The sequence below is a fragment of the Naegleria lovaniensis genome, assembly GCF_003324165.1.
Source record: "Naegleria lovaniensis strain ATCC 30569 chromosome Unknown tig027, whole genome shotgun sequence".
Classification (NCBI taxonomy): domain Eukaryota; phylum Heterolobosea; class Eutetramitea; order Acrasida; family Naegleriidae; genus Naegleria; species Naegleria lovaniensis.
In genome coordinates, this window is record NW_025407849.1 from 103,128 (window position 1) to 115,727 (window position 12,600).

At 38.2% G+C, this 12,600-nt stretch overlaps 6 protein-coding genes across 6 annotated transcripts; 4 read left to right on the forward strand and 2 right to left on the reverse strand.

Moving 5' to 3' along the window:
• Window positions 1-19: 19 nt before the first annotated feature.
• Window positions 20-1,799, forward strand: C9374_006300 (uncharacterized protein; the record flags this gene model as incomplete). The annotated part of the gene is made up of 5 exons (XM_044696146.1): window positions 20-228; window positions 382-730; window positions 817-1,182; window positions 1,256-1,457; window positions 1,600-1,799. The coding sequence occupies 5 exons, from the start codon at window positions 20-22 to the stop codon at window positions 1,797-1,799; spliced, it is 1,326 nt and encodes a 441-aa protein (XP_044546991.1).
• Window positions 1,800-1,850: 51 nt separating this feature from the next.
• On the reverse strand, window positions 1,851-4,584 carry C9374_006301 (uncharacterized protein; the record flags this gene model as incomplete). Its single annotated transcript, XM_044696147.1, has 4 exons — window positions 1,851-1,991; window positions 2,061-2,102; window positions 2,235-3,733; window positions 3,858-4,584. 4 exons carry the CDS (start codon window positions 4,582-4,584, stop codon window positions 1,851-1,853), a joined length of 2,409 nt encoding a protein of 802 aa, XP_044546992.1.
• A 931-nt stretch (window positions 4,585-5,515) lies between these two features.
• C9374_006302 (uncharacterized protein) lies at window positions 5,516-6,142 on the reverse strand (the record flags this gene model as incomplete). The annotated part of the gene is made up of 1 exon (XM_044696148.1): window positions 5,516-6,142. The coding sequence occupies one exon, from the start codon at window positions 6,140-6,142 to the stop codon at window positions 5,516-5,518; it is 627 nt and encodes a 208-aa protein (XP_044546993.1).
• A 764-nt stretch (window positions 6,143-6,906) lies between these two features.
• Window positions 6,907-7,569, forward strand: C9374_006303 (uncharacterized protein; the record flags this gene model as incomplete). Its single annotated transcript, XM_044696149.1, has 1 exon — window positions 6,907-7,569. One exon carries the CDS (start codon window positions 6,907-6,909, stop codon window positions 7,567-7,569), a length of 663 nt encoding a protein of 220 aa, XP_044546994.1.
• Window positions 7,570-7,637: 68 nt separating this feature from the next.
• Window positions 7,638-8,335, forward strand: C9374_006304 (uncharacterized protein; the record flags this gene model as incomplete). Its single annotated transcript, XM_044696150.1, has 3 exons — window positions 7,638-7,707; window positions 7,759-8,019; window positions 8,085-8,335. 3 exons carry the CDS (start codon window positions 7,638-7,640, stop codon window positions 8,333-8,335), a joined length of 582 nt encoding a protein of 193 aa, XP_044546995.1.
• A 174-nt stretch (window positions 8,336-8,509) lies between these two features.
• C9374_006305 (uncharacterized protein) lies at window positions 8,510-12,514 on the forward strand (the record flags this gene model as incomplete). The annotated part of the gene is made up of 2 exons (XM_044696151.1): window positions 8,510-8,627; window positions 8,856-12,514. 2 exons carry the CDS (start codon window positions 8,510-8,512, stop codon window positions 12,512-12,514), a joined length of 3,777 nt encoding a protein of 1,258 aa, XP_044546996.1.
• Window positions 12,515-12,600: the final 86 nt, after the last annotated feature.

A 12,600-nucleotide genomic window follows, 5' to 3' on the forward strand; every position in this document is an offset into this window, starting at 1 on the left:
AGAAATTATTAATTTATTAATGTGGGAAATTTGTAAGAATCGATCGGCTTCGGAGCAAGAAGTGGACAGAACCATTCAATACATTAGAGATACCATTCTTGAACTTCAAAAGTTGGAAACCAAGCAATCGGAAATTATTTCTGTTGGAGGAGTGTCCGCTCAAGTGAGAAGAAGTCCTTTGGGCGTTGTTTTGTGTGTGGCACCATTTAATTATCCATTCAATGAGACGTAAGGTAAGTAGTAGTGTAAGTGCTGTATTTGATGTTGTGACACACAACAATGAATAGTCATGATTTTTGGCACTAGAATGAATTTGAAAATTTTGAAATCTTACTCTCCAATTGTCATTTGTTTAACCTCTTTATAATGATACAACAATAGATACACAACATTGATTCCTGCCTTAATTATGGGTAACGTGGTCATTTTAAAGACACCAAGAACGGGTGGTTTGTGCCATTATCCAACCTTGGAATTGTTTAAGGAATGTTTCCCAGCTGGTGTTGTCAATGTCATTCACGGCTCAGGCAGAGAAACTCTTCCAGCCATGATGAAAACAGGTTTGATTGATGTTTTGGCATTTATTGGAACTCACAATGCTGCCAACTCACTCATCAATTCCCATCCAAATCTCTTCAAATTGAGAAATGTGTTGGGATTAGATGCCAAAAATGCTGCCTTTGTGTTACCTGAAGCTGATATTGATGTTGCTGTCGCTGAATGTGCATTGGTAAGTTTTTTCAAGAAGAATGAACCATGCTGACACATCATAATGTTTTCACATTTTTTTTGAAAACACTGTTCATATATGTTTAGGGAGCTTATTCTTTCAATGGTCAAAGATGTACTGCCCTTAAGGTTTTGTTTGTTCACGAATCCATTGTCGATGAATTTGTTGCAAAATTCTCAAAGGCCATTGATAACTTGAAGATGGGATATCCATGGGAGTCTGGAGTGAGTATTACTCCATTGGCAGAACCTCAAAAGCCATCAGTCTTGAGAGATCTCATTAAGGATGCTGTTGAAAAGGGAGCAAAAATTGTGAATGAAAGAGGAATTCAATTTTCACAAGATCAGGAAACTAATCTTGAGAAGCGTATTGATAGAGGATGTTCGGCCTTGTTCGCACCTACTGCTCTTTATCCTGTCACTGCAGATATGAAGGTGTATCATGAAGAACAAGTAAGTAGTTGTGTAGCGTCGTTGAAAGGGTGAGAATGATCTTGTTGATGGTTTCAATCATAATAATCTCTAGTTTGGTCCAATTACACCAATTGTGAAATATTCTACAGTGCAAGAACTTGAAGATTACATCACACAAACTTCCTTTGGTCAACAAGCTTCTGTATTTATTAAGACAGAGTCTGGAGTTGCAGTGAATTCTGAATACTTTGTTCCTTTGGTGGATTTATTGACTCATCATGTCAGTCGTATTAATATTAATTGTCAATGCGTAAGTTATTGTTAACGATGTCAATTATTTCGACAATTAATCATTTTGAATTGAATGAATTGATGTATGCCCTCCTTACACACCAACAGCGTAAGTATTTTCACAAAAACATTACCTGTTTTATTAACTACATTTTCAACATACAGAACGAGGTCCAGATTCATATCCATTTACAGGACGTAAGAACAGTGCTGTGGGTACATTATCTGTGTACGACGCTTTAAGAGCCATGTCCATTAGAGCTCTTGTTGCCACCAAAGAAAGCGGAAAGAATGTTCAAATGTTGCAAGAAATTAGAGAATCAGGAAAATCACAATTTATTAGAGAGTTCCCAAGCAAAAAGTAAATAAAGGTGAAATAAGTAGATATATCCAAATAGTCGTATGTGGTATCAACCTTAGCAGTAACTAACATAACTTCTTGAAATAATGACATCATCCAATGTGTAGTGCTCCATTCTAGCCTCTTCAAGCAAAACTCTGCAATGTAACCCTTCTAATTCTCTTCCGTCAATATCTATTGAGGTTGACAGAAAGCTCTGTTAATATTAATATTAATGTATACAAACACGTTTGACATATATCTCAATGAGCATACTTGTACTTACCATACCATACCAAACTGAAAAATCAAATGGAGGAGCGTCTTCCTTGATATTGATAAGGGATTAGCAACGATGGTGCTTTTTTTCTTAAGTTGATATTGGATTCTCTGAATGGGTAACATCATTAGCAAAAAACCGTCATCATTGAAAGAGAAAATTAAATCTCACACAACATACCTCAACAAAATTTCTAATTTGAGAAGGTCCTCCAGACACAACCACGTTGGATAATAAAAGTTCGTGAAATTCTTTGGGACATTTCTTCAAGCAATTCTCAATCAATGCAACAACACCCAAATATGGATCTTCTTCGTCCTTATTAGAGGTTGTTGATGATCCATTTTGTGCAGACACTGGTGGTTCTTCTGTGGAAGACAACTGAGCAGAGTCTGCATTGGCCGACAAGGCATCACTAATTCTCCTCACAATTGGTCTTCCCTTCTCATACAAACGTGGTGTGAAAAGCAATTCTGGGCACAAACATCGATGATCTAGTACATGTTCAATCACACCCTTCACTGGATTCATTGTCTTCTTGAAGAATTTAGCCTTACATTCGTTAGGTCGTTTCTTATTGAGCCTGAATGACTTTACGAGTGAACAATTCGTAATCTTTTCCTTTTCAACGCTTTCATATGTAATGAGAGAGTCATCCAAAGTTACACCTTCGCGTTCGACTTCTTTCTTAATTAAAGTAACAAGATATTCTCCTTGCAATGCTCCTCCCACTACAGAAGACACTCCACATGTTGAAAATGGACATCCATCCACAATAGGAATTACTTGAGAAATTCCATGTCCAACAGTCACACTCAAAGCTGTGCTTCTATTGTCAGTAATGTGATTCGCTGCTGCGCTAATGAACGAAAATAATGGTGTTCCACACAAGAACAAACTTTTAGCTTGAATAGAAGGATGGAAGAATGTTTCACATAACATGACCATTTGGTCCTTGTCCTCGCCAAAGATATAAGGCAGAGCAATCATCACTGTTTTGCCTTTGAAGGCATCTTGAAGTCCCAATAATACTTTTGCAATGTATCTAACAAAGGCAACAAAGATTTCTCTTCCTTGTTCGTCGTGTCTAGAGAAAGTGAACTTTCCATTTTTGAAAAACCAAATAGTCTGTTGCAATGAGATGGTGCCACCAAATTTGATTGTTTTCTGATTGTTATTTCGTGGATCCTCTTCAATATTGTAGCATGATGGAATCACTACTCGAGGACGATCTTCATGAGAAAATCCAACCTTAGTGGTTTGATGACCAAAATCAATAATAACAACCTTACTCGTTGGTTGCTCACTTTCGTTACCTGGTTGTGAACTAGTTGCATCTTGAGAGCGATTTCGAGGTGTTCCAGTCAATTCTCCACTTCTTGGTGACGAGACGGTGGTATGAGCGTTCTCTTCATCAACTTCGTCATCATTTTCTTCATCAATGTTTTCATCGTCAATATCAGCAGCCTCTTCATCGTCATCTTCTTCCTCATGCAGTGCTTGTCCCACACCAAAGATCTTTCTTGCATTGGTAGAATCTTTGGTCATTGCAGAAGGTGCAAACGATCGAATTCCAGGTTGAGAGGTAGCTCTGTGACTACTTGCCTCAACATCTTGATCCTCATATTGATGAGAATTCTTGTTCGTCTTACTAAATATGTCATGCCTATTGGCTTCATCTGAGATTTGAATGATGTTGTCATTATGTTTGCTTAGGGCGGAAGAGGAGGTTGAGGAATGGTTGTAGGAGCGTCGATGCAGACGAGATGGAAGGCCTCTTTGGAATTGGTACTCTTTTTCTACGTGGTGTTCTTAGCGTAACGGAATCTTCAGTATTTTCTGCTTCTTGTTGGGTATTTGAAATTTCAGTAGTCGATGATTGAGGACGCACAGGCTGAGGATTTTGAGAAGGTGAATACAGAACGGGATGAGGGAGTGGAGGTCTCTTGTTACCACGTGATGGTTGCTGCTGTGGTTGCGATTTGTTTAAGGTCTCTTGATAGGTTGCTTCTATGAGTTGATCAAAGGTTTCTTCGTCGTTTTCATTGGGAAAATCTGTAACGGCCTCATTCCTAATCACCTCTCGGGCCGAAGAGGATGATGATGATATGGTTTTAGCTCGTCTTGGGAGTGGCTTAACTTTTGGAACTTGATTCAAGCCATAATTGTTACTCGTGTTGTTCAATAATGAGGAAGAACGTGCCTCTTCCGATGATCCCTGTATGGGTAATGTGTTTCGGGCTACAGTAGAGGCTCGTCCTTCGGTGGACGCTACGGTGGTGTTGGCGGGTGGTGGACGAGGTCTTCTCTTTTTTCGTTTTGTGGTTCGTTTCGTGGTAGTGCTCGAGTGGTTATTGGGATCTTTCAGCTTTCCATCTTTGAGAACAATGGAATACTCTTCTGGATTGGTATTCACTTTCACGTTGGTATTACGCATGTGTATTTGTCGTTCCCAAACATTTTCTGGAATAATGTTTAAAACTCCTGCCGAGCGAGAAGTAAATACATCTGCACTGGTGGTTTGACCCATTTTGTGAAGTAGAGAAGGTTCGATTAGGATGATTCTAGTTGATGTTGTTGTTTTGTTATTGTGTTGTTCTTCTGTTGATAGTTGTGGTGTTGTTGGAATAATGATGCAGTTTGTTTTTCTAAGAAATTAATCTTCAAAGTAAGTTGCCCAATAGTAGTCGTTGAATCGAAGTGTGACGAGCGAAACAAGAAGATCGTATATTGTAAAATTTGTGGCTCTCCTTCGTGTGTTGCAATGCGAAATAATGTTTCTGTCTGTTTTTTTCAAAAACTGTAAAATAGAAACATGCTAACTTGACTTCATACCATACTAGTAAATTCAATATCGTTGCCAGTCGGAACTGATGTTGTTGGTGAGCGATCCTCCAGCACTGAACGTGTCTTGTTCACAACGTTCTCAATGTCCACGTCTCTCGAAGAAAAGAAATCCACTAAAAAAGACCCTTTCCAAAACTTGCGAAAAATGTAAATTTTCTCAATGCAACATTTCCAAAGCAAAGTAGTATTTCCATCAAAGATCAAGTGTTCAAAAGTTTATAATAGATATGGTATGAAGGCCTTTCTGTTAAGCTTGCGATATTCGAGACCGAACTTTTCCAAATACCAGTTATGAGTTTGCAACGCACGAGGCAGAAGGTTACTCAGAGTTAAAACGACAAATAAAAATGCAAACCGATTTTGGATAAATATAAAATAGCCAAACCATTCAATGAACTCTCCTAGGTAATTGGGAGAGCTGACAAGTGAATAGAACCCACCATATGGAATAAAGTACTTTTTCTTTGCACCATTTGTGGTCTTGGATGATTGTGTTGTAGAATCCGAGTAATCATTTTGCCTTCTTAATCGGATGAGAATTTCATCGGATTGGTAATTGATGTAAAATCCGAGCACGTACAATACCACTCCCAATGCCATGACCATAATTTGCATTAAGGAAATGGGTTCGGAATGGGAGGAAGTACATGATAGACCCAAATACCCTTAGAATTCAAATAGCCATTGGCAGCACAGAACGAGCTGGCCATCAGGACAATGGAAAGAGAGGATGCACTCATGCTGTGAGCTCTCACCAATGTAAAGATGAAAGCTCGATGGACGTAATGTGTCAAAAACATCAAGGATGCAATCACTTTTTGTACCGTTTCAAAAGTATTGTTGTTGTTGGAGTGGAATAAATCAATTGGATACTTGTACAACACAAAGCAGAAGAGTAACAATGAGAATGTTTCTTGGAATGCAAATGCTAATTTTCCATTGGACACAACCAAATCAAACTTGGAGTAAAAATTCATGGCAGCACGATTGAATGAAGATCCTTCGAGTCCCTTGTTTTCAACTTTGGCGTTGGGCAATGCAAACTTTCCGTACGGAGCTCTCACACCTAAAAACAAGAGTGGAATGACAGACATTGGACAGAACATGATAAAGAAGAGAGACATTAAATACAAGTCAAAGGTAGAGAATCCAAACGAGTTGGCATACCATCCCAATGGACCAATCAGAGCATAGAAATAGGATTGAAGAACATCTAGAGCTAGTGTGGTACTTAGTAGCATGATGATGGTATGTGTATTGCTGCTGATGATGAAGATGATGATAAATTGGTAGAGACAATCAATATTGATTTTTTAAAAGATCAAGTAATGTTGTTGATGATTACGGAGAGATCTGATTGGCGTGTACTTCGCACATACGATTTTGACAGCTTGTTGAATCGCTACTGTGAAAAAATGTGGAGAAGGACCAGAGATGAATTTTTTTTGGATATCAATTTCGTAACGGCTGGAAGGCTTCTTTGGAACAAAAATTTCAACATCCTTGCTCCGAGTCATCATTGCAATGATAAATTATTACCATTAAAATGTAGAAACAACCATGCAAATGGGAGGACGAATTTTTTAATATTTCAAAATCATGTTCACTTCTACTCAATGAAGACATTTCATTTAAATTTTAATTGCTTGAAACATAATGATGATGAAATGGCCATGCAGCATGTATTCTCAAAAATTAAACAAACAAACATGGAGAGAAAGAGAGAGAATTTATTGAGTTATGCCGAATATCACAAGCCTAAGAGGGATGAGTTTGGAATATCGTCAACCTCGGAAGAAAAAAACAATAGAAATGAACTTTCTCAATTCAAGCCACACCAAAAAGAAAGAGTGTCTGTCCATGACGCTTACATGCACTGAAAGAAAAGAAAAAAGAGACTGTAAACCCGGAGCAATCATCATATAACTCCAATTCTGACTTACTTATCACAAAGAAACCTGCAAAATATGTGTTTAAAAAACATTTCAGACAAGTGAGACGCCCTATGGAAGAGTATAACGACATGGATGAAAAGTGGACAAGATATGTTATCGAATTTGACAAGTGTTCTCCAGAAATCATTCAAAAAAACACTTCTCCTATTGAAGTTGAAATTTCCAAGTTGAGCGAAGAAGAGGAAATTTTTGTGTTCTCCAAAGGATACTCGAATTGGATAAATCCAGATCACAAACAAAAACACATGATCAATCCAATTGGAGACATTTCACGATTTAAAACTATTAAGCGACCCTTTGAGCCATCTTCGTCTCCTACCGTCGAGGAAAAGCTTGGATTAGTGGACAATACAAGCTCTATCATTGGCGAAAATCCTCTAAAAACTCTTAGGCGAATTACGGATTCAGATGGAAGCGATGGGTTTGACATGTTTACCATAACTGGTGAGCCAATCAAAGATGAAGACATCTATAAAACCTATCTTCAACAAGACGTTGAAGATTTAGAGATGGATATTGATGAAATTGAACGACTTGCAGCAATTGAAGAAGATGCGAAGGATAAAGCCACTGAAAGAAGGCTCTTGGGCTCACAGGAGGGCGAACATGATGATGATGACAGTATAACTTTCTCTTCTGAGGATAACACTGACGATGCTTTCTTGGAAGAAGCATTGATGAAAATGTCCAACTTTAAAAATCGAAAATGTTAAACACTCCCAAATGTATTTCAATTAAGGCTAAACGTAAATAAGGCTTTGATGGAGAGTTTCTAAAAAAAATGGGCAACTCAAAAACAAAGATACATATTCCACCTGAACAGCTCGAAGAGTATCGTAAGATTAGTGGTTGTAAGTAAATGTTGCAAAGATCAGACCGATGTTGTAATGACCATAATACAGTATCGGATAAAGAAGTACGAGACTTCCTTGACGTCTTTCTATCGGAATATCCATCAGGAGAAGTTATTAAGGAAGATTTTGTTGAGGAAAATATTAAAACACATGGAGGACATTTGCAAATGTGGAATCATATTTTTGATGTGTTAGATAAGGATGGGAATGGCCTTTTTGACGCCAAAGACTTTTTGATTGCGTGTAATATTGGTGTGAATGGTACCCCTGAGGAGAAGCTGTATTTTGCTTTCAAAGTTTATGACATAGGTTCGTAGTTGGAAGTTTTTGTGGTGGTCATGAAATATTCCACCCCAATAATACAACTGTTCTAGACGGCAATGGATACATTGATTACTTTGAGTTCTCGCAGTTGTTTCATTTCACATTTGGAAATTTCCAACTCTCAGACAATTCCATCAAATCAGAACAAGACTTTCTTGTAGAAGATAAGGAATTATCTGAGAAGTGTCGCAGAATCTTCCAACGGCTCGATAAAAGCGAAAGAGGTAAAATTTCAATGCCAGAGTTTGTTCATGGCTTGCGTGACGATCCTGTCATGATTGCAAGCTTTACTTTGTTTTGATTCTGGCAAGAATTGTATTTTAGTTATCAAGAATATCCTGTTGGAAGTGAATATTCTCCTGTTGTTTGATGCTTCATTGACTTCATTGAAATTCCAGCTTTCCAACACTGCACGTCACAATTAAAAAACACCGGCACAACCACGCTGCATTCAAAAAATTCACTCACTCTCAACATGGGCTTATTAACTCGGCAACAACTTCAAGAGCTCTTTGAGCAACGAATTCTCATCATCGATGGTGCTATGGGTACCATGATTCAGAGGTACAAACTCAGCGAAGCTGATTTTAGAGGTATGTGAGTTAATCATCATGGATTAATTTTCTCATTCGCTTCGGAACATTTTTCTCGTGATTTACAACAATACACCAATACTTATCATCATCATTATTACTTGAAATAATCTTGACTTGAATGATTGCTTGAATATCGTTCTGTATTATTATTATGTTATGATATCCACACTTTCAATACTTTTACTATTCGCTCTCATCCATACTGTCTCCATCAAACATAAATAGGAGAGGAATTTAAAGACTGGCCTTGCGATTTGAAAGGTAACAATGACATTCTCTGCATTACCAAACCAGAAGTCATTATTGAAATTCATGAAAAGTATCTCGAAGCCGGTGCTGATATTATTGAAACAAATACCTTCTCATCGACAACTATTTCACAAGGCGATTATCAGGCTCAATCACTTGCCTATCGTTTGAACTATTGTGCAGCTCAATGTGCAAAGAAAGCTGCTCTCAAATACACAGAACTCACTCCGAATAAGCCTCGTTTCGTTGCAGGTGCTCTCGGACCCACCAATAAGACTGCTTCCATATCTCCAAGTGTGGAAGACCCTGGATTCAGAAACATTTCATTTGATGACTTGTATGAGGCATACTTTGAACAAGTTCGTGGTTTAGTCGATGGCGGTGCTGACATTTTGTTGATTGAAACAATCTTTGATACCTTGAATGCAAAGGCTGCTGCATATGCTTGTATGGACTATCTAGAGAAGAATAATGCTGATATTCCGATTATTATTTCTGGTACTATTACCGATCAAACAGGAAGAACATTATCTGGACAAACTACTGAAGCTTTCTACATTAGTTTAATGCATAGTAATATGGTTTGTATGGGTCTCAATTGCGCTTTGGGAACAGTCCAAATGAAACCTTTCATTAGTGCATTGTCAAACATTGCAGAATGCTTCACTCATGCATACCCAAATGCTGGCTTACCTGATGAAATGGGTCAATATAGACAAACTCCAGAAGAAATGGCTCGTCAAGTGAAAGAATTTCTTGATGAAAGACTTGTAAACATGATTGGTGGCTGTTGTGGTACAACACCAGATCACATTAGAGCCTTGTCAGAATTGGCAGCTCAATACAAGCCTCCACATATCAGAAAGCCTCAACAACCAACCCATGATTTGAAATTATCTGGATTGGAGCCAATGATTTACACAAAGAACTCCAATTTTATCAATATTGGGGAACGATGTAACGTTGCAGGAAGTATTCGTTTCAAGAAATTAATTTTAGAAAACAAGTTTGAAGATGCTTTATCAATTGCCAGAAATCAGGTTGAAGCAGGTGCTCAAGTTATTGATGTCAATTTTGATGAAGGTCTTTTAGATTCTAAGAATTGTATGAGAAAATTCCTTAATTTAATTATGAGCGAACCTGAAATTTCTAAAATTCCAATCATGATTGATAGCTCGAAATTTGAAGTTGTCGAGCAAGGTTTGAAGTGTATTCAGGGTAAATCCATTGTCAACTCTCTAAGCTTGAAAGAAGGCGAAGCCGATTTTATTGAAAAGGCAAAGAAAGTTAAAAAGTATGGCGCTGCAGTTGTAATTATGGCTTTTGATGAACAGGGACAGGCTGCAGACGCTGACAGAAAGGTTGAAATTTGTACCAGAAGTTACAGAATTTTGGTTGACAAGGTTGGATTCAATCCTGAGGATATTATCTTTGATCCAAACATTCTTACTATTGCCACTGGTATTGAAGAGCACAATAATTATGGTGTTGAATTTTTAGAGGCAATTAAGAGGATTAAGACTGATCTTCCATATGCCAAAGTTTCTGGAGGTGTTTCTAACTTGTCTTTCTCCTTCCGTGGCTTGAATCTTGTGAGAGAATCCATGCACAGCGTCTTTTTGTACCACGCCATTAAACAAGGAATGGATATGGGTATTGTGAACGCTGGTGCATTGCCAATTTATGATGAAATTGATCCAAAGGTTTTGGAATTGTGTGAAGCTGCCATTTTGAACAAGAGCGCAGACGCAACTGAAAATTTGTTGTCATTTGCTCAAGAGCTGAGAGAAAAGCAAGCCCTTGGAGAAGATATTGATGGACCAAAGCAAAAGGAAGTTCTCAAATGGAGAGAACAAACCGTTGGTGAGAGATTAAAGCATGCTTTGGTTAAGGGTATTGTGGAATATATTGACCAAGATGTTGAGGAGGCAAGACAACAGGCCAGCTCTCCTCTTAAGGTCATTGAAGGTCCTCTCATGGATGGTATGAATGTGGTTGGTGATTTGTTTGGCTCTGGTAAAATGTTTTTGCCTCAAGTTATTAAGAGTGCTCGTGTCATGAAGAAGGCAGTCAAATACTTGATCCCATTCTTGGAGAAGGAGAAGGAAGAACGTCGTCAAAGAGGAGAAGCCACCACTTCATCTCATGGAAAAGTCCTCTTAGCTACCGTTAAGGGTGACGTGCACGACATTGGTAAAAACATTGTAGGAGTTGTGCTAGCATGTAACAATTATGAAGTCATTGATTTGGGAGTCATGGTAAATGCAGAAGTCATTGTTCGTGAAGCAAAAGAAAAACAAGCAGACATTGTTGGTTTGTCTGGATTAATCACTCCTTCCTTGGATGAAATGTGTCATGTTGCTAAGGAAATGCAAAAAGCTGGTCTCACATGCCCACTCTTGATTGGAGGTGCTACTACATCTAGAACCCACACTGCTGTTAAGATTTGTCCTCAATACGAACAGCCATGTATTCACGTTTTGGACGCCAGTAGAAGTGTTGTCGTTGTTTCCAACTTGTTAGACAAGAATTTGAAGGAAGAATACGTAGAAGAAATCAACGAGCTCTATGAAGAACTTAGAAATGAACACTATGATTCATTACTCGAAAGACGTTTCCAAACATTGGCAAACGCCAGACAACAAAGACTTGCCATCGATTGGGAAAAACAACCACCAGTTAAAGCTCCAACATTCTTGGGTGAAAAAGTTTTGGACAACTTCCCATTGGATCAGCTAGTTTCTCACATTGATTGGACTCCATTCTTCTCCGTTTGGCAAATCAAAGGAAAATATCCACACAGAGGATACCCAAAGATTTTCAACGATCCTGACGTTGGAGAAGAAGCAAAGAAACTCTTCGACAGTGCTACCAAGATGTTGAAGGATATTATTGAAAATAAGAAACTAGTTGCTAGAGGTATTGTTGGATTTTATCCTGCAAATATCAATGAAGAAAAGAGCGTGGATGATATTGAAATTTATGATCCAACAATTCCAGAAGAGAAGAAAGTTATTGGCACTTTCTATGGCCTTCGTCAACAAGCTGAAAAGGAAAATGAAGACGAGCCATACTTGTGTATGTCTGATTTCATTGCTCCTAAGAGCACTGGCTTGAATGACTACATTGGTCAATTTGCTGTTTCCATTTTCGGTGCTGAAGAGCTTGCCGCCAAGTATCAACAAGAAGATGACGACTATTCATCAATCATGGTTAAGGCTCTTGCTGATCGATTGGCTGAGGCATTTGCTGAATTATTGCATGAAATTGTGAGAAAAGACTATTGGGGATATTCACCTGAAGAAAAGTTTGATACTGAGGATCTTTTGAGAGTGAAATATCAAGGTATTAGACCAGCACCTGGCTATCCTTCTCAACCAGATCACACTGAAAAGGAAACAATGTGGCGAATTGCCAACATTACTGAAAGAACTGGAATCAAGTTGATTGACGACAGTTTAGCCATGTGGCCTCCTGCATCTGTGAGTGGTCTGTATTTTGCTCACCCAGAAGCCAAATACTTTGCTGTTGGTAAAATTAATTTGGATCAAGTCCAAGATTATATGAAGAGAAAGAGTTGGAAAGATATGGATTATGCTGAGAAGAGATTAGGTCCAATGCTGGGCTACAAATAAAGCTAACCATTAAAACTTAGCTTCAACACACTGTTGTAAATTTTTCCATTCTCCAAAAAAATAAATCAACGGTTTGAACAGAAAGG